Source organism: Pinus tabuliformis, chromosome 5_2 (assembly GCF_031772625.1).
Source record: "Pinus tabuliformis cultivar Carrire ecotype Pingquan chromosome 5_2, CPIR1, whole genome shotgun sequence".
NCBI classification, from domain to species: Eukaryota; Viridiplantae; Streptophyta; class Pinopsida; order Pinales; family Pinaceae; genus Pinus; species Pinus tabuliformis.
Genome location: NC_142306.1, coordinates 729,883,734 through 729,908,083, shown reverse-complemented (window position 1 = coordinate 729,908,083; position 24,350 = coordinate 729,883,734). Strand labels below are relative to the sequence as shown.

The 24,350-nt window shown below is 38.3% G+C and overlaps 1 protein-coding gene across 2 annotated transcripts; it reads right to left on the bottom strand.

The window, feature by feature from the left end:
• Positions 1-12,475: 12,475 nt before the first annotated feature.
• On the bottom strand, positions 12,476-20,915 carry LOC149161293 (pentatricopeptide repeat-containing protein At1g20230-like). Of its 2 annotated transcripts, none has more exons than XM_089436928.1 (2): positions 13,723-20,909; positions 12,476-12,953 (listed from the first exon to the last, which is right to left on the bottom strand). In XM_089436928.1, the coding sequence occupies exons 1-2, from the start codon at positions 14,802-14,804 to the stop codon at positions 12,761-12,763; spliced, it is 1,275 nt and encodes a 424-aa protein (XP_089293054.1). In that variant the 5' UTR covers positions 14,805-20,909; the 3' UTR covers positions 12,476-12,760. The 2 variants fall into 2 exon arrangements, 1 of the variants encoding a protein (XP_089293054.1); XR_016261874.1 differs by having other exon boundaries at positions 12,814-12,953; positions 20,055-20,915.
• Positions 20,916-24,350: the final 3,435 nt, after the last annotated feature.

Here is a 24,350-nt window from a genome sequence, read left to right as displayed (position 1 = left end):
ATTTTTTTAAAATATTATATTATTTTATAATAAAAAATAATATATAATAATAAAAAATTATAATTTTTTGAGAATAATTTTTCGCCTAAATTATATCATGATTATATTAGATTAAAATTTTTGAGAATAATTTTCGACGTAAATCACATCATATTCAAAAAGAAATTATAAGTTATAATTCCTTTTTTAATAATTATGTTCATAAGTAATCTTATTGAAAAGAGGATGTTAGAATTTAGATATCTTTAATTATAAACATTTATATGTTTAAGAATTAATAAATTGAATTTTTTAAATTATTAAGTTATCTTTGTATTATATATGAGGATTTGTAATTATTTATAATATACAAAAAATAGCTATATAATTAACACTAAAAATAATTTTTTACTCACCTTATTTTCACAAATCTCTTTTTATTTGCATCTATGTTTTAAGTCTATTCGCATTCATTAACTATTTATATCACCAGACTAGTTTTTATTGAACTCACATTTTCCAAGGATAACATCAAATGTTACTCTGACATGGTAAATTGGCCTATTCCAGTCACCTAGGTCAACCACGGAGGTCAACATCAAATGTTAAGCTGACATGGCAAATTGTAATGTATATGGTATTCCAATAAAACATAACTTTGCAATATTTTAAAAGTGGACACCCGGTCATGGAGGTCAACATCAAATGTTAAGCTAACATAGCAAATTGTACTAGCAATTGCACCACATCATGTTGCAAAGGAAACGTCGTAAGGAAGATGATAGATGATAGATGAATAATTATGATGTAATGATTTCGATAATAAAATTCGGATTCAACATTAAGTTGTATTTAATTTCTTTGTAAACAGTCTACAAATACATGTGGTTACTTGGTTGTACATGTGAATTCATAACACTGGATATCCTGAATGGGACCAGATCTTTGCCTTTGGCAAAGACACACTTCAATCAGCGCTCGCTATGGATATTTCTGTATGGGATGGAAGCAATTCAAGGGATGACTTCATAGGAGGGGTCTGCTTTGATCTCTCAGAGGTTCCAACAAGAATTCCTCGAGACAACCCTTTCGCACCTTCATGGTTTAGGTTGGAAGGTGATGGTAGAGTGAAAGGTGATATTATGCTTGCAGTTTGGATGGGAACATAGGCAGATGAAACATTCCCAGAGTTTATGGTATCTGAGGGTCAATGTAATTGAAGCCCAAGAAAAGATAAATTTTCCTGAGCTCAAAGTGAGGGTGCAGTTGGGTATATAGGTTTTGAGGACTAGGTTTTGAAGACTAGAACTTCTAATTCTAGAACCTTGTCAAGCCCATTTTGGAATGAATATTTGATTTTTGTAGCAGTTGAACCATTTGAGGACTTAACTCACAGATTGACATATGAAAGAAAAGCATAAACCCTTATATCAAGTGTTCAACGTGCTGAAAGACACAACAATTTAATTTAACCAGCGCTATGGGAAGGTCGTGGAGGTCACAAAGTCGGTTGGAGAAATCAGACAACTTTGGATTTACCTCTCAGAATTACCGAAGGAGGCAACAGTGAGGCGGTTCCAGAAGGGTAGAGTTAAAAACATAACAAGGAAAATGAGTATGCCAACACAACAATATTATAGCCATGAATGTACATGAACTTTAATCAGAATAGTAACCGTATCACTGACGAGAACTGGAAATTATTCTGGAATCCATACTGGTAAATAAATACTAATATAATTTATGAACGGTAATAATAACAGAATAACCATCTCACTCATTTTTTAACAATTTGAGAAAGAACAGTATGAGGGTTTAACTTCTGGAGCAGAGCACAACATATTGTCCACTAAAATGAAAACATATGTACATAAATCGTAATTCCAGTGCAAAACAAATACATATATGTTTGTTGGGAAGATATATTCATGTATACTTTTGAACATATAAAGTCTTGTTTACCGCAAGAAAATTGAGTTCTCATGTGCCTGTGGCAGACAGGTGAGGGTCTTTGCCACCAGATTGGATCTTTAGATTAGTCTTTTTGAAGTTTAAAAGTTACTTAGTTTAGTGAAGAAGCACAAATCAGATATTCCAACTATTATCATATCCCATGAAATTGTTATGTTTAAACATTACAAAGACTAATGTATTAACACTCTTTTTCCACACCACATCATGAAAAGAAATGGAAGAGAATTTCAGTAAAATTTGGCAATAAAAAGTTTCAATGAATTCACATTCATAATACTATTTTCATTGTTGAGATTATCTTTTTCATGTGGTAAGATGACTCACGAGTGGATGTTATTTTCCTCCATATGGTAAGATGACTCACGAGTGGATGTTATTTTCCTCCAATTGTACAACAAATGCAAATTAATTTCATGGGGCAGAGAATGCACATCTACTATTGATTCAGTTATTCCAGTGCTTTACAATTTCTGAAACAATTCATGATATTTGAATGCTTAGTGTGACGAGCCTGACCAAGAATCTATTATTATAACATAATGATTATCATAATAAAGATCTGTAAATTTTAACTGATCTAAAATTTAATTTCATGGGGGCAGAGAATGCACATCTACTATTGATTCAGTTATTCCAGTGCTTTACAATTTGTGAAATAATTCATGATATTTGAATGCTTAGTGTGACGAGCCAGACCAAGAATCTGCTATTATAACATAATGATTATCATAATAAAGATATGTAAATTTTAACAAATCTAAAATTTGGAACTAATTCAGCATGAACAATTGTATTCTAACGGGGGTAAGAGCAGTAAAGCAACAATAACCACATCGCTTTCGCCATCAGTGGGCCAACAATTTCAACATTTGCCAACTGTAGTTTGACATGAGTTGTTTTGAGAGCCATAACTGTAGCCAAGGACCAAAGATGCAGCGCAGATACCTTGCAAATCTAATAAATCAGTTTCCCAAGAAGGTATGGTTGCTAACTCTAGCCATATTATCCAAGGTGGTATAGAGTATGGTCTTGTCCAAAGTGAGTTTGTTAATCAATTCCTGCAAAAAGCAAAACTACACACACCCTCATTTTCATTGCACACACCTATTAATATATACAAGTAACTGTTGGTCTCATCAATTATTAAACAAGAAAGAAATGCAAAGAAACTGAATGAAACTGAAACACACAAGTAAGACAAGTTTTTACGTGGTAAAACCTTGACAAGGTGTCAAGGAAACATCCACGGGGCAAGGGATTTGGATACTTTATTTGATCAAGAATGATTCTCCATAATTACAATAGTTTGAGCATTCATTAGTTTTATAAGAGCCTCCTCTGTTACATAACTGTTGTTTCGGTATAAAACTAACTTGGCATTAACTAATACAGTGTTTAACCATATTTACATAATTAGTTGTCAATTTCCAACAAACTCCACCTTGACAACAATTTCCTAATCCCTTTCCCATGCCCATTCATCATCTCTTCTGCAAGCTAAGAGAAGCTAAACACCATCACAGATTTTCTACTGTAACTGGCTTTGTGAATATGTCTGCACAATTCTCCCATGTATGGACCTTCTTGAGAGCTACTTTTCTGCCATCGATCACATGTCTCAGAAAATGATACCTTACATCAATGTGCTTGGTCTAAGCTGGATTTGTAGCCAAGTGAATAGCACTCTGACTATCACAGAGTACATTCACTTTCTCCTGTGTGCTTCCAATCTCATCAAGTAGATCCTTTAACCAAATTGCTTCTTTACTGGCATCTGAAGCAGCTATATATTTTGCTCTGATAGTGGACAATGCCACTGTTTCTTGAAGCTTTGACATCCAACTAATTGTTCCACCTGCAAGAGTAAAGACATGATCTGGATTTAAACAGGAACGCAACAAATTACAGAGATAACCATATACACAAAGATGCAGCGGAAATAATACTTCATTTCATTAATGGAAAATACTGAAATATGCTTACAACCAGAAATGGAACTAAACCAGCTAGGGCGATGGTAGCTTATCTCTGAGAAGAGATGTGTTGGCTACATGTCTCCGAACTGTTCTAAAACTGTGTTACAATGAGGCTCGAAGGCCTATTTATTGTTGAGAAACAATGGAAAACCCTTCACATCCCGAAACCTAACCCTAGAAGATGAAACGCCAAATTGTGGGCCCCGTTTGGGTAAATTGGTACATCAATTTCCAGGGGTCGTAACTTTGGCATACGATCTCCGTTTGACGTGTACGATAGCTCGTTAGAAAGATCTATCCGAGTACTACCACTTTGGGAGGCAACATCGGTCTATGGACCTATGTTGCCCCAGATTTACCAAAAAACGTCGTTTAGGGCCTCAAAACGGCTCTGGAAGTTCAGGACCTGAAAAACTGCTAAAAATAGTAAACTGTGCTACAATTTAGGAAACTGAAAAAGTTGAAAGAGAGTTGTGGGGGTCCAAATGGGATAGGTGGGTGGACACCAACATCCACCTGGATCATTCCACCCCCCTTAGGAAGTAATGGTCCCCATTGCGTTGAGTTCCTCCATCTGCTGAACTTGGTCCCTGGTGAGCTGTTCTGCAATCTTTGATGTGTTCAGAAATGGTGGGAAGCATGGTCGACGACGGTCCACATTGATCACTTGGTGCAAGCGAAGGAATGGAGGAATGTTGTGCTTCAAATCATTGTTGCCCGTAGCCTTGGTACTGGTGTAAGGACCATGTCGGAGTGGTCTGAGTTTCTGATGGGTTTTAGTAAGGCGTTCTCTCTGTCGATGCAACCAGACTTTGTTGCCCACCTGAAACTTGTGTATTACCCCTGTGGGTGAGGAGAAGTTGTTCCTATGTTTTGTCATGACTGTATTCCTTTGCTACTGCTGCTGCATGGAGGAACCCTTCGCGGGGGCCATGGATGTAGCAACGATCTTTCCCATACAGATGAATTTCCTGGTCTGGGAGATGAGCTTGTTGCCTTTCTTAGCAGTGATCAAAGATGTGGCGGTAGGTGGGGCTACCTCCGGTATCCTGTATAATGAAGTATTCAAATAAATAATGACAGCACGAGGCCTTGACTCATACACAGCATGTCGCCTCCACAAGTATGGTTGGCCTAGTAATACATCACAAACATCCAGAGGTGTAACATCACACAATACCTCGTCTGTGAAGGGCTTGATACTGTAGGGAAGGCGGCACTGCTGGCGAACTTTGAGATCTCGTCCTTCATGAAGCCACCCGATACTGTACGGCTGTGGGTGTGGTGTAGTCGGTAGGCCCAACCGCTTCACGACCTCTGCTGAAATGAGGTTCTTTTGGCTGCCACTGTCGACAATGAATTGCAACGGCGAACCCCTCACCCACATCTGTGAGTGGAAAAGACGCTCCCCCTCTTCTGGATCTGCAGGTTCATTCTTCTGGATCTTGGCAGGGGCAACAGTGGCGCTGGGATTCGCATCAATGATCTGCTTCCCTTTGCCATTCCCCTTGTCAGGTTCTGGCTCAAGGTCAGAACATGCATCTAATTCGGAAGCCTTCAACTCGGCCCCCAATGACTGCTTGGTCCGACACTCACTTGTGTTATGAGTGGGACTCTTGTGGAACTCACACCACTTTCCTGTGTCCTTCTTCGGCTTCGTGGTGTTGTTCTTTTCTTGCGGCTTCGACGGGTTGTCTTGGGTCACCCCGCCTTGGCTTTGTCCTTTGGGCTTCGGATTTGCAGATCCAAAGTCTCACTTCTTCTGTTTGAACTTTTGCTCGATTTTGACAGCGTATCGATATGTTGTGCCAAGTGAGGAGATGTTCAAGAACACCATCTCTTCCTGGATGTATCTATGGAGGCAGCCACGGTATTTGAGTACCAGATGCAGCTCAAAATCTTTGATACCCAACTGTGTGCGAAGGGTATGAAAAATGTTTGTGAACTCCGGCACATCTTGGTCTCGTCCCTGCCGTAGTGTGGTCCATTTGATGTATTTGTCCTCATAGCTTCCGACAGGGTAGTACTGCTCCTTGATGGCATCCCGGAAGTCATTCCAAGTGGGTGCGACTGAAAATAGTGAGCCTGTACTTTCATTCTTCTGCTCGCAGTAGGTTTCCCACCAGTCCTTGACGTGGGGGGCTGCTTTGAGAAGAGAGAAAACAATCTTTTCCCGATTTGAAAATTCATGAACAGAAAAATACCCATCTAGCAGATTTAACCATTTATCTACGGCATCTGCGTCTATTTGACCCTCGAAGATGGGGATTTCAAAATTAACTTGTACCTTAAACGGTGTGGCGTTTCCAGAGTAGCTGTTGGAAGCCGATGCGTCGCCTCTGGGTAGCCGCTGAAGGATCTGCGCAAAGCTATCCATCATCGCGTTCCTTTGCCACTCGAGCGCTTCTTCGAGCAAGATTTTGATAGGATCTCCTGCCCCCTCGTCTTTCTTCTCATCCACCATGGGAGGTCGTCGGGATTTGCGAGGCTGGTCTTGCAAAGGTTCAACCAGTTCAAGCCCTAACTCCTTATATCCCGACCTCGTTGGGGACATGCAAAGAAAAACAGAGAAAAAGCAGACCGCTCTGATACCACTGATCCGGATTTAAACAGGAACGCAACAAATTACAGAGATAACCATATACACAAAGATGCAGCGGAAATAATACTTCATTTCATTAATGGAAAATACTGAAATATTCTTACAACCAAAAATAGAAATAAACCAGCTAGGGCGATGGTAGCTTATCTCTGAGAAGAGATGTGTTGGCTACATGCCTCTGAACTGTTCTAAAACTGTGTTACAATGAGGCTCGAAGGCCTATTTATTGTTGAAAAACAATGGAAAACCCTTCACATCCCGAAACCTAACCCTAGAAGATGAAACGCCAAATTGTGGACCCCGTTTGGGTAAATTGGTACATCAATTTCCTGGGGTCGTAACTTTGGCATACGATCTTCGTTTGACGTGTACGATAGCTCGTTAGAAAGATCTATCCGAGTACTACCACTTTAGGAGGCAACATTGGTCCATGGACCTATGTTGCCCCAGATTTCCCAAAAAACGTCGTTTAGGGCCTCAAAACGGCTCCGAAAGTTCAGGACCCAAAAAACTGCTAAAAATAGTAAACTATGCTACAATTTAGGAAACTGAAAAAGCTGAAAGAGACAGTTGTGGGGGTCCAAATGAGATAGGTGGGTGGACACCAACATCCACCTGGATCAAGACATAACCTGTAGTAGATCTCCTTTTGTCCAAATCACCTGCATAATTAGCATCTACATATCCGCACACTGATCCTTCACTACCATTAAAGATGATGCAATGGTCACTTGTGCCTCTAAGATATCGAAGCACCCATTTCACTGCTCACCAATGTTCTTCACCAGGATTTGCCATGAACCTGCTAACAACTCCAACTGCATGTGAAATGTCAAGTCTTGTATATACCATCGCATACATTAAGTTGCCTACAGCATTTGCATATGGTACATGAGACATATACTGCTTTTCTTCATCAATTCTAGGACTCAAAACCGAACAAAGCTTAAAATGGGAAGCTAATGGAACATTAACAGGTTTTACATTGTTCATACAAAACTTTTCAAGTACTCTTTCCACATACTTCTGTTGTGATAACCAAAGCTTACCATTTTTTCTGTATCTGTGTATCTCCATGCCCAAGATATGTTTCGCTGCTCCAAAATCCTTCATATGAAATGTCCTAGAGAGTTGAGCCTTTAACTTGTTGATCTCTTCCATGCTTTTGCTTGCAATAAGCATATCGTCAACATACAAAACTAAGATAATGAATATGCCACTGAAACTCTTTAAGTATACACAATGATCATACTCACTTCTAATAAAGTTCTGGCTCACCATGAAGGAATCAAACTTCTTGTACCATTGCCTAGGAGACTGCCTCAAACCATACAATGATTTCCTGAGCTTGCAAACTAATCTTCTGTTGCTACCTTGTACAAAACATTTTGGTTGTTCCATATATAACTCTTCATCCAAATCACCATGTAGAAAAGTTGTTTTAACATCTAACTGTTCTAACTCAAGGTTAATTAATGCAGTTAGTGCCAACACAATATGAATAGAAACATGTTTTACAACTGATGAAAAAATCTCATGAAATTCGATACCTTCAACCTGAGAATACCCTTTTTCTACCAGTCTTGCCTTATACCTTTCGATACTTCCATCAACTTTTTGTTTCAGCTTGAAGACCCATTTGCATCCAACAACACTTCTCCCTTTAGGAAGTTCTATAAGATCCCAGGTATTGTTCTTGGCTAAGGAATCCATTTCTTCTTCCATAATCATTTTCCATTTTTCGATATCTGTATCATCTACAGTTTCCTCATAACAAAAAGGTTCCCCATATTCATTAATCAAAGCAAAAGATGAAATAGAATCTTCATACCTTTTGGGAGTTTTTATTTCCCTTGTAGACCTTCTTAGAGTGACTGGTTGCTGAACTGGTTCAGAAACTTCAACAGCTTCCTTTGTATCTTCAACACCTTTTCCTCTAGAAGTCTCTTCTTCCTTTTGACTTTCATAGAAAGGTCTAGCCTCCAATTGAATTTGTTGATTTGGCAATACTTGTTCCTGTTCAATTCTTTCAACATTTGATTTTAAAAGAGAATATTCATCAAATGTTACATCTCTGCTAATGACTATCTTTCGTGGCTTAGGATCCCACAACCTGTACCCTTTCACCGCATAGTCATACCCAACAAAGACATAACATTTCGATTTTGGATCTAATTTTGAATGCTGATTTTTATGAATAAGAGCATAAGCATCACAACCAAATATCCTTAAATGTGAATAGTCACAAGACTGACCTGACCAAACTTCTTCAAGAATTTTACAATTAATTGCTACTGAAAGTGATCTGTTAACTAAGTAACAAGCAGTGGATACTTCTTCTGCCCACAACTCCTTTTGCAAGTTAGCATTGTTGATCATGCTTCTGGCTCTTTCCATAAGATTCTGATTCATACGTTCAGCAACACCATTTTGCTGAGGAGTATAAACAATAGTTTTGCGTCTAACAATTCCTTCATCCTTACAGTATTGTTCAAATTCTATTGAAGTAAATTCACCACCATTGTCAGTTATTAAACATTTAATTGATTTGCCTGTTCTTTTTTCTACCATTGCTTTAAATTGTTTAAAGACATTGAATACATCAACTTTCTTTTTCAGCATAAAGACCCAAACTTTACGGGAGAAATCATCAATAAACGTTAAAAAATATAAAGCACCTCCATATGATACAACAGGAGATGGTCCCCACAGATTAGAATGAATATAGTCTAAAATTTCTTTATTATTATGACTTCCAGTTTTAAATCTCTGCTTACACTGTTTTCCATACACACAATGTTTACAGAAATCCAACTTCAAGGATTTCAAATCAGGAAGTAATTTACATTTCATCAGTACTTGAAGACCTTTCTTGCTCATGTGACCCAATCGCTGATGCCATAGATGAGTACCTTCTTCTTCTTTCTCTGACACAATCGCTGCTTCACTGACCTGAGTACTTCCTTTGAGTCTGTAAATATTTCTGACCTTTTCTGCTTTCATAACAACTAGGGTGCCTTTAGAGAATTTCAGCACCCCATTCTGACCTGTAAACTTATAACCATTTGAATCCAAAACTCCCAAAGAAATCAAATTTTTCTTCAATTCAGTGACATGTCTAACACTAGTTAATGTTCTAACTGTGTTATCATACATTTTAATCCTGATATTTCCCATCCCAACAGTCTGACATGATACATTATTACCCATAAACACAGAACTACCATTTACATCTTCATATGAAGTAAACCAATTTCTGTGTGGACACATGTAATGAAAAGCACTAGAGTCTAATAGCCAACTTTCAAAATCCTAAGAGACATTACATATAGGTAAAGTTTCATCTATCATACATAATTCTTCAGCAGATAAAACTTCGTCTATTATACCTGAATCAACCTTATCTGCTTCCTCCTTCGGGTTATCATACTCTTTTCGTTTCCTGCAATCTTTCTTAAGGTGTCCAATTTTATTGGAGTGCCAACATTTTACCTTACACTTATTTCCCTTTGATTTTGACCTGAAAGACCCCTTGTTTTTTCTCCTCTTTCCTTTGACCATCCTCTGGCTATCATGGCTTCTGGTGCAGCTGTTTCAGTACTGGATTTTTTTCGTACTTCTTCAGACAAAAGAGCTCCCACAACTTATTCAAATTTCAAAGAATCAGCAGTGCTCAAACTAATTGAAGTTACGAAGTGGTCCCATGACTCGGACAGATAACACAACAAAGTTATAACTTTGTCTTCTTCCTGAATTTTAACTTCCATATTTGATAATTGGCATATAAGTGTATTAAAAATATTTAAATGTTCTACAACTTTTGTACCCTACTTCATCCGAAGACTGTACAATTGTCTTTTCAAATAAATTCTATTGGTTAACGACTTTGTCATATATAGTTTTTCCAATTTTTCCCATAAACCTCCAGTGGTACTCTCTTCAACAATGTTGAAGAGAACTTCATCCGCCAGGCATAACCTGATGGTACTGAGAGCTCAGGCATCCAAGTCCTCATAGTCTGAATCTATCATGCTAGCAGGTTCCTTCTTTGCTCCGTCTAATGCTTTGTGCAACCCTTATTGCACTAAAAAATCCCTAACTTTCAATTTCCATAGAGAAAAGTTTTTCTTGCCGGTGAATTTCTCCACTTCGAACTTTGCATTCGTCATCTTGGCCATTTCTTTCCTCCTAGGGTTTCAGTCTTTCAACTAAAATATTTTGATTTTCCTTCTTCAGCTAGGGTTTTCAAAATTTCTTTTTGATTTTGATTTTCTACACAAAATCTAATTATGTTGCCCCTTTTTTATTAACTCTTAAGAAATTTCCAAAAAACTCTTAATTAATTTCCAGAATTTATTTACAACACATCCTCCACAGATTTCTTTTTTTATTTATTTATTATTCTTGAAATTGCCAAGAAAATCTAAACCCTATTTCCAGAAAACTTCAAGAACACTTCAAAGAAATCCTCCAAAAAAAAAAAATTATGGTTGATGATTCCTTAAGCCATAATAAAAAAAAAAAAAAATCTTCTCTTAAGAATAAAAAAAAAATTAGAAATACTCGGCTTTCATTTCAATCCCCCAGACAGGCGGCTTCTGATCAGTCGTCGGCAGAGAATGTGTCGTTTCTTTCTTAGACAGCGGATACCCAGCTTTCATTTCATGGCTTTTGTTGGTCTCAAACTTCGGTGGCTGCCTCTGCGGCTCGTCCTTGGATTGTAGTAAATGTGGAACATACTTTTTGTGGCAACTGCATGAGCTACAGCAGCTAGCACACCCGAATGTATGCCATGGCTGGAGAGCACTAAAGAAGGTACACTGCTTTGTTGTTGGGAAGCTCTTCGAATTCCTAACCTCAATTCTCAATTTTCATCCCGCCAAAAAAAAAAAATACAGCATCTCCAGCTACAAGCCTTTTGTAACTAACAAAGACACTCCATCCTGTAGTGAGAAAATGCCTGTGAGGATGACCCCTGAATATATGCTGGAATCTCCATTCTCTTCTCACCCAACTGCTCTGATACCAATTGTTGGTCTCATCAATTATTAAACAAGAAAGAAATGCAAAGAAACTGAATGAAACTAAAACACACAAGTAAGACAAGTTTTTACGTGGTAAAACCTTGACAGGGTGTCAAGGAAACATCCACGGGGCAAGGGATTTGGATACTTTATTTGATCAAGAATGATTCTCCATAATTACAATAGTTCGGGCATTCATTAGTTTTATAAGAGCCTCCTCCGTTACATAATTGTTGTTTTGGTATAAAACTAACTTGGCATTAACTAATACAATTTTTACCCATATTTACATAATTAGTTGTCAATTTCCAACAGTAACCCACAATACAAAATTAATTGTTGGCTCCAAAAAGTAGGTCCATAATCACATGCTCAATCAACACAACTTATCTATAAAAATATACGAAATGGGTGGATGTTATTTACAAGATCGTTATTCTATCTACACCTATCCAATTAAAGACACAAACTGGGCATTAAAACTTAATTTCTTTGCTGCTGAGCATGACAATGGCATTTTTTTCTGGTCTTTAAACAGTACAGATTTTGAGGTACCGTATCAGTTCTATACAATTGGCACTTCATTCCATCTTTTTTATTTTTTATTTTTTTTATTTTCTATGTTTATTTTAAATGCTTTTCATTTTTTTTTTGTAAATAAAACATTTTGTATTATAAAAAGAGTATAAGTTATGTTGTAGTAATAGTTCGAAGTTTTGAAACATGTAGAATGGACGTTAAAATATCATTTCATTATAATGTAACCTCATTAAAAAAGATCCACTTGGTAGTTAGAAGGTTGTTATTATTAGAGTTCTCTTGTTAACTATAAATAAAGATAAAGTCCTCCTTTTGAGAAGTGTGGAGTTTATTCTATTTGAAGCTTATAGTTGTCCAAGAGGCAAGTGAATATGAATAGATTATTTTCCTAAAAAGAATTATTGTAAGGTGTTGCCTTAAGATGCTTTGCAAAAGTGGTACGGTCTCTTTTTGCTAAATGGACCTGATTCTTTTACTCAATTGTATTTAATAAGAATTTCAGGTCCAGAAATCAACACATAATAAGAATCGAACTAAGAACCTTTGTCTTGGCCAAAATCTTAACAAACACCCGCCAGCCAACCAAACATCAATATAATAAACAAACTAATAATACTCCAAAAATACTACAACTACTCTTTAAAAATAAACATGGAACCTGGAAATCAAAGGAGAGCTACAATCAAATTGCTTTTGATTGAGTTGATATGGCTGATATAAGAGCAGTAAAGCAGCAATAACCACATCGCTTTCGCCATCAGTGGGCCAACAATTTCAACATTTTCCAACTGTAGTTTGACATGAGCTGTTTTGAGAACCATAATTGTAGCCAAGGACCAAAGATGCAGCGCACATAACCTGCAAATCTAATAAATCAGTTTCCCAAGAAGGTATGGTTGCTAACTCTAGCCATATTATCCAAGGTTGTATAGAGTATGGTCTTGTCCAAACTTAGTTTGTTAATCAATTCCCGCAGAAAGAAAAACTACACACACCCTCATTTTCATTACACACACCTATAAATAGATACAAGTAACCCACAGTACAAAATTAGTTGTTGGCTCCAAAAAGCAGGTCGAAAGAAAAACTACACACCCCCTCATTTTCATTACACACACCACCCCCTCATTTTCATTACACACACCTATAAATAGATACAAGTAACCCACAGTACAAAATTAGTTGTTGGCTCCAAAAAGTAGGTCCATAATCACATGCTCAATCAACACAACTTATCTATAAAAATATACGAAATGGGTGGATGTTGGCTCCAAAAAGCAGGTCCATAATCACATGCTCAATCAACACAACTTATCTATAAAAATATACGAAATGGGTGGATGTTATTGTAGAAATACTAGATTACAGGTTAACTATCCATTATAACACTCTATTTTCCGACAAACCTTCTAGGTCTGACTGGAGTTCTTTTATTTTGAAGAACCCTTTCAATGTCTCTGACTATAATGTTATTCTTTGTGAAGATATCTACGGTTTCTGTCCTCAACGTTGCAACTTCATCTTCAACATTGATAATCTAATTCACAAAGCGATTATAAAATTCATTTATCATTGGATCTGACAAAATCTACTATATAAAGATCAATACATGAATTTAAGATGTTACCAATAGTCTCCACAAGAACACAGTCCATCCTTGAAATGGCGGAATCGATGGTTATCTCTTAGAAAGATTTCTCGCTTAACTGCCTTGGAAATGAACTTAATAGCAGAATGACAGTCACCACAGACTCTAAGGTTTTTCATGATCCTGAGAGGCGTCCCATCACTTGTATTGATAAGACCAAAAGCGAGTGCCAGCTTCTCACTGTGGTCAAATAGAGCATCCTCCTTTTCCTTGTCTGCCACATTATGAAGTGCAAAGTTGATATCAGGTGCATACCCAATGTCCATCATCTGCCGAGCCAAGCTATCCAACTTTGCATAGATCATTTCTATTTGTGGGTTTGATCCACCTCCTACTTGGAAAAAATGCACCTTGCTCTGGACTTGAATCCAGCTGTATCCTGGAATATTTTTCAAACCCTTATCTTTCATCATATTCTTGACTTTTGCTACATCATTCCACCTACCAGCAGTGGCATAGATGTTTGATAGTAGCACACAATTTCCAGGATTCTGGGGTTCTAACTCTAAAAGATGTTGTGCTGCTTGTTCTCCTATCTCTACACTCTGATGAATTCTACAGGCACCGAGCAAGGCTCTCCAAACACATGCATCTGGCTCTAAGGTCATCTTCTTAACAAAGCTTTGTGCTTCATCCAAATGCCCAGCACGGCCAGGAAGGTCAACTATGCATGCACAGTGCTCAACACTTGGCATAATTTGATAGCAATTCATCATCTGCTCGAAGTATTGCCAACCTTCATTCACCAGTCCTGCACGGCTGCATGCAGACAAAATTCCAATAAAGGTAATACTGTCAGGTTTCAAGCCTGCTTGGTGCATTTTAGAAAAGAGCAAGATGGCATCCTGGCCACACCCATGTAAACCATAACCTGCAATCATTGCATTCCATGAAATCGCATCTCTCTCAGATAATTTGTCAAATACTTGCTGTGTTGTCAATATACTTCCACATTTGGCATACATGTCAATTACGGAATTCACTGCGAGAACATTGGCATCAAACCCAGTTCTGATCATATAATTGTGGATCTCTTTCCCCTGTCCTACGCCGTTAAGCATATACAAGCAGGGATAATGCTAGAGATAGTATATGAATCTGGTTTCACACCTGCCAATTGCATTTCCCTAAAGAGTTTCAAGGCTTCCTCGCTTTGCCCATTCTGCAGATAACTTGCAACCATTGAATTCCACGAAACTAGATCTCTCTGGAACATTTCGTCAAATACTTGGCGTGCATCCCCTACACTTCCACATTTTGCATACATATCTACAAGGGCACTATCCACAAACACATTCAACTCAAATCCAGTTCCAATTATGTATCCGTGAATCTCTTTCACCTGTTTGAGAACAGCTAAGTTTGCGCACATGGCAATGACACTCCCGAAGGTAAAGGAATCGGGCTTTACGCCGGCAAGCTGCATTTCGCGGAACAGTTTCATTGCCTCTCTACGGCGATTACTCTGTGCATACCCTGCAAGCATTGCATTCCATGTCGCCTCAGTTCTCTGAGGCATTTGGTCAAACACTCGGTGTGCAAACTCCATACTCCTGCATTTTGTATACAAGGCCACAAGGGCACTCCCCACAAAGAATTCAGACTCAAATCCATTCCTAATCGCAGATCCATGGAGCTCCTTGCCCTGTTGCAGAGCTGTTAAGCCAGTGCATGCCTTGAGAAGGCTGGGATAGAGAAAACAGTCCGCGCCTTCACCCCACTCCTCTGCATTTCATGAAAGAGCTTGAGCGCTTCATTACAATTACCAGACCTTGCATAAGTTGCAATCATGGCAGTCCATGATACCAAATTGCGGTCAGCCATTTTATCAAAAATTGGGCGCGCATCTTCTAGACTGCCACACTTGGTATACATTATGAAAAGATTGGTATCAACGTTAATATTCCCCACAACCCCATTCCGAACGATGTGGGCATGGACTTGCTTGCCTTGGAGTAGAGCTTTCATGGAAAGAAATCGAGTTTATAGAAATTCCTATCCATTGTTGGTTCTCCAGCGTTCTGGTGTGAAAAAAATGGGAGAAAATGAACTCGCAGTGCGTTTTTCCTGCTATTCTTTGCTTGATGTTGTTCAGATTTACTCTCGGCCATTGCTTCCTAAGATGCATTATTTGCATCCATTGAGCCTAAGTCAGCAGGACATGTTAAGAAACACAACAATGAAGATTGTTGGATTGCGATTAGCTCGTGTTATGCCACCTTTGAGGCAGGGAGTAGTGCAATATAGGTTGGATACAGAGTCTAATATGTGGAGCAAGAGGAGAAATAAGGCTAACTGGTTGAGAATTATGAATGTTCTCTCTAGAGTTGCATCTATTTCCAAATGGGTTGATGATATATGTGTTAGACCATTAATCACAACTGCGCAAACGGCCCCGCCCACTGTTCACACATCAGCAAATTTAATGTGACTGTGCAGAAATGAGTTGAACATCATTTCAAGACGGCGGAGATCGGCAGAGGTCATTATTGACTCTCCTTCGTATGTATCTATAAATTTCAATGTTTAGTAATGAAATAATAAGCTCATTCTATGAGTCTTCAGTGTTTCTGTCATGGTATCAGAGCCCAGGTAAGTTGTGAGGTCACAGAGTTGGCTGTGAGGTGAGGCGGAGCGGTGTGGCTCCTGCTGTGCATGAAAGTTGTGTTCTGTGAGAGTAAAGTGTGTTCCTTACTGACTGAAGCTGCCTGTAACGTGACGCTTGCTGTGTAGAGAGCGTGAGCTCTTGCTGCCGTGGGAAAGCGGCATAGTGAAAAGTTCTTGTCGTGTGCCACTGTGTTTGGAGAGTCACATAGTCTAGAGAAAAAGAGTGCGGCTGAGTTGTGTGTAAGCTTGAGGACGTGAAAAAAAGTTGTGTGTGAAGAGAATTAAGAGCATTGGCCTGAGGAGCATTGGCATGTGAAAGTTGTTGCTGTGTGAAGAGAATTGAGTTGATAGCCCGTTTAAGCTTTCATGTGGAGGAGGCGCAGATTACTGGTATGCCTAAGTCTGAAGCGTGGTAGCTCTGCTGTGTGAAGATTGGAGTTGTGTGACCATGTTGGGCATGTGGACTGTGTTGTTTATTGTGTCTGTTGTGGATTGAGCGCAGTATAAAAGCGTTGTTGTTGAACCGATTGCGTGTATAGTCCTGGAAGAGCATTGTGAAATTGTTCGTTGAAGTGATAGCTGCTATCACTGATTTATTTACAGAAGCTTGTAGTCAGCCAGTCTAGCATGAAAAAGAGAGCGCTGGAGGTTGTGGATGGTGCTGTAGGGTCGATCCGCCTAATTGGATGGCACAGTGTGGGCCATGTTGAAGGCTAATCCATGTTGATGTGGCATACAGAGAGTGGACAGTATGAGGAGTCTATGTTGAACATTGTCATTCATGTTCTCCGATCCACTGGGCATGGACTAGTAAGATTTGAGATCTGTTGATGTGCCATAGTTCTGGAGTTGTTGTTGAGCACCGTTTGAATGGAGCTCGTTGAGGCGGGTCGTTCTTCATCGTTGATTGTAAAAGACTAGTGTGAAAACACTGATCGTTGACTTGTGATGTTGTGGTAATTGGTGGTGGTGCAGTGGTAGGTGATGTTGCGAGAGTCTCCAGGTTGTGACATGGGGCTGTTATTCTTGAAGTTTGTGTTATCATCTGCTATGTCATTGTAAACCTTTTAAGTTGAACGTTGACAAGAGAAGGAGAGCTCGTTGTTGGAAAATGATGTTTAGAAGCATTGTGTGCAAGGGAGAAGTGTATTTGGCACACAAAATTGCTGCAATATGTGTGGAGCGTGGAAGCATATTTGTTGAGCAACTACTGTTGTGGAGAGTGCAGTCTTGGAAAGCACAGTTCCAAAGGCGTATTAGTGTTGGAGCGTTGAGCTTGGAGAAGCAGCCAATGTAGATTGTGTGGTGTGAGCGTTGTGTACAAGTGAATGCTTAGAAGCAAGCTAAGTGGAGCTTGGAAGTTGGAGCTAGAGTGGAGTTTCGAGCCCATGGCATTCTGAGGAGCTGTGGCATTCTAAGGAGCTGTGGTGTGTAGCAGTGGTTCTGCTATTCGAAGAAGCAGAGGAGAGGAGTTGCATAAAGAAGGGGCCAACCTATGTGGAGATCCAGGTACAAGATCACTGCTATGATTGAAGTACAATGAGTGGGATAATGTTGGATATTGATCTTTTTGATGATGCACTTTTAGAGAGCCCATTTGGAAGTATTTTTGGGCCTGGTAATATTTTTTATTCAGGTAGTATTTTTGAGTCACAAGAACTATTAGATCCACATTATGATTTTATTGGTGATCATAAAGATCCAGAGCTAGAGTCCATTTCATATGAGAGCAAAACTTGCTTGTCCGTGAACCAAATTGCTAGTAATGTGATTGGATCCGCTTCTAATATTTCTATGAGAGTGGAGGATACTACCATGGATGTTGTACAGAGGCCGCTCATGTTCAAAGATGAGTTCATTTTGGTGGCTCTTTTGTTGGTTCTTCATGGAAGGTGGGGAGAACATGAATTACATTACCTTGTTCGGGATCTTGCATTGCATCCCAATCCGGAAAAGGTTGTTGATGTTAAGTACGTAAGCGAACAGAGGAAGCTCATAAGGAAAGCAAGAAAGGTGAAGATGAAACTGCACGAGCAAAGGAAAAGGAACAAGCATGGACCCTTTAGCAAGAAGACAAAAATGAAATGTTTTGTTGTAAGCCTAGCTGAGACTTAGACCAGCAGGCAAGTTAAATTTTAAGTCGTTGTGATTAAGGAGAGGTGTTAGACCATTAATCACAACTGCGCAAACGGCCCCGCCCCACTGTTCACACATCAGCAAATTTAATGTGATTGTGCAAGAATGAGTCGAACATCATTTCAAGACGGTGGAGATCAGCGGAGGTCATTATTGACTCTCCTCTGTATGTATCTATAAATTTCAATGGTTAGTAATGAACTCGCAATGCGTTTTTCTTGCTATTCTTTGCTTGATGTTGTTCAGATTTACTCTCGGCCATTGCTTCCTAAGATGCATTATTTGCATCCCTTAGGCCTAAGTCAGCGGGACATGTTAAGAAACACAACAATGAAGATTGTTGGATTGCGATTAGCTCGTGCTATGCCACCTTTGAGGCAGGAAGTAGTGCAATATATGTTGGATACAGAGTCTAATATGTGGAGCAAGAGGAGAAGTAAGGCTAACTGGTTGAGAATTATGAATGTTCTCTCTGGAGTTGCATCTGTTTCCAAATGGGTTGATGATATATGTCAGTGGAGGAATCCCATTACAACAATTTTAGTGCATTTCCACTTCCTTGTCCTGGTTTGGTACCCAGAACTCATTGTACCAACAGTTTTCTTCAACATTTTTCTCATTGGTGCATGGCACTATAGGTTTCGGTAGGATGCCACCGCACATGGATACACGAATTTCCCATGCAGATGCCGTTGATCAGGATGAACTTGATGAGGAATTTGATCCATTACAGAGCTCTGAGGCTTCTGAAATTGTTAGAACGAGATATGATCGATTAAGGTTTTTAGCTGCAAGGATACAAGACTGTATTGGGTGATTTTGCTACGCAGGGGGAGAGAATTCAAGCTCTTCTTACTTGAAGAGATCCTCGTTCTACTGGCATTTTCATTGCTATAAGTTTCATGATCTCATGTTGTACACTGTTCATTTAACCATAGATTGTGACTAGTATTAGGAACATAGTGCCCTGTTATTGATACAGCATGTTTCCGGTACACTCGATAGCAGGTGTGTGCCTATAATCAACAAATAAGTGGTTGAAAGTGACAATTTATATACTTGAACTATTAATCAAGAGAATTCTGCAGGAACCATGTGACTGTTATTGAGGGTTTATTTGACAACAGGTATGAGTCTCAGATCAATGGAAAGAACAACGGAGTAAAACATAACTACTGTGTGAAAATAATTAAAAGAAAAAGGAAATATTCGTTTGTTTCCGTAGAAATGAAGATTTGCACGGTAGAAATAATGACGAAGATAATGATGGTACTTCAGTACCTATTCTTTCCCAAAAAAAAAAACAAAAGAAAACAGAATTACTATGAGGGAAAGATTTATCCTCTGTGGTTGTGTAAAATTGTTATCCTGAGAAGAACTAAAACAATTGCTGCGATAATTCTTTGCTTAGAATTAATTGTTGTATTATACAAAAGAACCTGTCTGTCTGCACTTGAAAGGACAGTAGTTCAAACTAAAAACTCTATAATCTAAGTACTATCTTATTGAACAGGTCATGTTATTTAAGTAAAGTTTTACTTAAAAAAATAAGAAAATGCTTAACTTACAGATTGACATATGAAAGAAAAACAGAGACTCTTATATCAAGAGTTCAACGTGCTGAAAGACACACTCAGCAATTTAATTTAACCAGCGCTATGGGAAGGCCGTGGAGGTCACGAAGCCGGTTGGAGAAATCAGGCACCTTTGAATTTACCTCTCAGAATTACTGAAGGAGGTAACAGTGAGGCGGTTGCAGAAGGGTAATTACCGAGTAAAGGAAATAAATCCCAGCTGCCTCCAAGCCTGTGAAGCAGATAGGAAAATCCTGGGAAGCTGCCGCCTCTAACCATGGAAATGAAAACCTTGTTAACGCAGATACAATAAATCCCAGCTGCCTCCAAGCCTGTGAAGCAGATAGGAAAATCCTGGGAAGCTGCCGCCTCTAACCATGGAAATGAAAACCTTGTTAACGCAGAAATTGTATCTGAGAACGAATGATGGAGCAGAGAATCGGTCGTTGAGTGGATGTGGCATCAAGGGAGCCACAAATAACCTGGAATCTCAAGAGGAAGAGGTCATTGGAGCCGTGACGAGCTTACTGTTGATAGATGGGATTGCAGAGTGAAACCCTCCCATCACAAACGCTGGGAATGAGAGACTGAAGCGAGGGTTAGGTTGAACGGTTTCGAAAGACACCACAGGGTTTGGAAAGACACCACAGACAGCGAATGTGAGGCTCCCAAATGACAGGAAGAGGCTCCTACCGATTTATAATGGAAAATATCTGTATTTTTCAATCTGATGGCCGAGGTTATTTGAATCGTTAATATGCAGCGTAGGGGCATGGAAAGGACTTCTTTTCACAGGGAACGCCTTACAGCGTTAATATGTATGGTATTCCAATAAAACATAACTTTTAAAATAACTTTGCAATATTTTAAAAGTAGACACCCAGTGGCCAATGATTCCATTCAAATTTGACCATTAATTGGAATTATACCATTGCTATTTTTTTCATAAAATAAAAATAAAATGGTAAAGAAAATTGCTATTTTTTTCATAAAATAAAAATAAAATGGTAAAGAAAATATGTGACCATTAATTGGGATTATACCATTGTTATTCTTTTCATAAAATAAAAATAAAATGGGTAAAGAAAATATGTGAAAATAGGGAACTGTGTAAAGTTGTGTGCAAATAGTTAAAAAAAATGGTTTTCCTCAAAGTACTTTAAAAGAAAGATGGATACAAAGAGTTTGAATTTTTTTTAATGAAATTAACGTTAATATTACAAATCAAATTATATTATTGATGTTCTAAAAGTGTTAAATCCATTTTTTTTATATAGAAAATTAATATAAATGATTGTACTAGTTTATTAATGTATTAAAATAATATGCTAAAATTGTAATTTTAACAAATATTTTATGGTTGAATTTTAATTATGAAAAATTGGAAAAGATTAAAGTTATACAATATTTAACTTTCTTCATTGTATATATTTATGAAGAGTTCGCGTTGCTAACTACCTTGCTAATTGGGAGGTCACTAGGTCAAATCTCCTCGATGCCCTTGGGGTTGGCCCTTCTTGTTTGGTCGGCGGGTAGATCGCTTCACAACTGTCTAGATTTTCCCCGGAAATATATATATATATGAAGAGTTATATAAGTAGACAATTTTATTTATATATTTAAAGAGTTGTAATGTTTTGGGATGTATTCAAATCCCAAAACATTTCATATATAAAGAAAATACATAAGAAATACATGTTATCCACTAAAACATTAATCAACACCACCATTCATTATTCACCCCACAACACACAAAGCGTGAGACAACAAGGTGTTTTTCCTTACTTTTGAGTTCACCACTTGCATTACAACACATTATCCACATTGGGAGAGTGAAAAAAAATTAGTTACACACATAACTAATCTCTTAGATAGATCACATAGCATAATCATTCTAAATAACTACTTTCTTTTCTTATTAGAACTTTACATCAATTGCACCACGAGTTTGACCTACAAACGACTAATATTAAATGGATTTGAAGATAAACATGAAGGGATTATAACATCGATTGACAAGGACAATCTTACGCTTACCATTTAAAGAAAAATGTACCTCTTCTTTCTTGTTTTCCTGTAGTAGCTCCTTCCCGGTTATCATTAGCACACTTGGTCGTGTTTCCTCTTTGACTCCTTTATCCTCCATGGGTAACAACATGTGCTTGCATTTGTCTTTCTCAAAAGAGCAGGTATTCTTCCTCTCGTCATGGATAGCTCTTATGTCATACCGCCACAACCTTCCTAACAAGACATGGAAAACATCAATAAGCATGATGTCACATAAAACCTCATCATTGTAGTTGTCAATCTGGAATTATACCTTGCTTTGTTCATTGACCAGGATCTAGTGTCCCCTTCGCAACCATTTCAATCGATGAGGAGTGTTGTGTTTCGTACTTTGCAAACCTAATTTCTCCACCATTTCCATAGAGACCAATCTATCAGTGTTTCCGCTATCAATGATTACTTTACAACATTTTCCCTTAGACTTGCAGATTGTTTTGAACAAGTCCCTTCGCTATGTTGGCTCTTACTTCTCCTTTTCTCCTTTAATTAATATCCTCTTCAACATTAGGGATTCACCCAACTCAGAAGTTTCCTCTTTTACCTATGTTTTTGCTACCTCATACTTGCCTTTTACAACATTGATCCAAGTGGTTTTAGAGCAGCTCAGAAATCAAAGAGGGTTGAGGAAAGGCTAAAAAAAAAGTTTTTGGATTCCAATGAAACCATGATCAGATCAAATATCTTGTCGTAATATTTCCAATGATGCAAATGACACCTCAATCTGAGCTCGTATGCAAAATTTATGGCCAAACAAAGTTTTGGTCAAACTAGGCAAAAGACAATGTCAAAGTCAACCCAGGGTGCCACGTGGAAATCCCATAGGCTTCCCACATGGAAGAAAATCCAACAGGCTTGGTGGGACCCACAAAGATAGTGCGAAATCCTAGTAAGCAAACCAGGTGGACCCACAAGCAGGTGACAGGGCAACACCACAATTTGACACATGGCAAGTAAGTAGCATATGATGTGGACCAATGAGGGCTTGCCACATGGACCAATCACATGATGCCAAATGGCACCTCAAATTAGGCCCAAGTGGCCTTGGATGGTGCAACCTCCATTTTTGTCTTATTCTCATGGTTTTGGGGGTCGTTACAATATGGACATACAATTTCCATATATTATATGGTTTGAAACTATATTAAAACTAAAATTGGGCTTTAAAACCATATTAAAGAAAATTTGGGAGTCCATGGGTTTTGAACCTAAAATTATCGCCAACAACAAGTAACTTAATATGACCATGCCAACCATTAAGCCACCCTCACACTTTGCTATAAAATGTGATTCAAATGGTTTAAAGGGAACCATGGAGAATACGTGAGATGAGGGTGCAAGCAGACCAATTAATTCATGAATCTCAAGAAGATTCTATGAATATTGTCAAAACATATGTTAGGGAATATTTCAAAGAATATTCTTTATGAAGAATTTTAAAGATTCCCTGGGAGCCAATTTTTGACAAAGTGAGAATTATGCCGAGTTTATACTCATTTGAACCAGTTTTTCACTAGGAGTCTAATGGCATAGTCCATTTTCTGATCTAAGCAACATAATTTTTTCCCATGTCAAAAAAAGAATCTTGTGAGGAATCTAAAAGATTCACGGCGAGCCTAGATTTGACCGAGTCAGAAAGGGGTCGAGTTTATACTCAGATTTCATGGTTTTTCCGTAAGGAATGAGATGGTCCATGTTATTTCTTCATCTGAGTAGCCGATTTTTAGGCCATCCCTAGACTTGGAGGTATAAGATGCATTTTTGCCATGTATTCATTTTATTTTTATTGAGATGGTGATTTGAATTTGAGATCCATGTATGCCACTTTCTGAGAGGATCATTGTATGTCACTTTATGTTAGAGATTGTTCTTTTTCATGTTGGAGGAGAAATTTTATGAGTGAAATCTCTTTGTAGGAGAACGTCTCATGGAGAGACATTCCACTCTAGATAAGGGGGTTCATCCTTGTATTAAAGATAATATCATGTACTTTCCATCTTCTTGCAACAACTAATGAAGTGACCTCCCCACTCTTGACACCGAGCCTAGAGATGTAACCCATAATGGGTGAACTTCGTTATCAACTTGTGTGTGTTCTTTGATTTCATGGTTGTCTTTATGTTTCCTTATGCATAGGTGGTTTTTTATTATCTTTCACATGCAAATCTGCTAACATCGCAAAATTAAAATATCTTGGTTAATTCTGGTAGTTGAGAGAATCCAGAT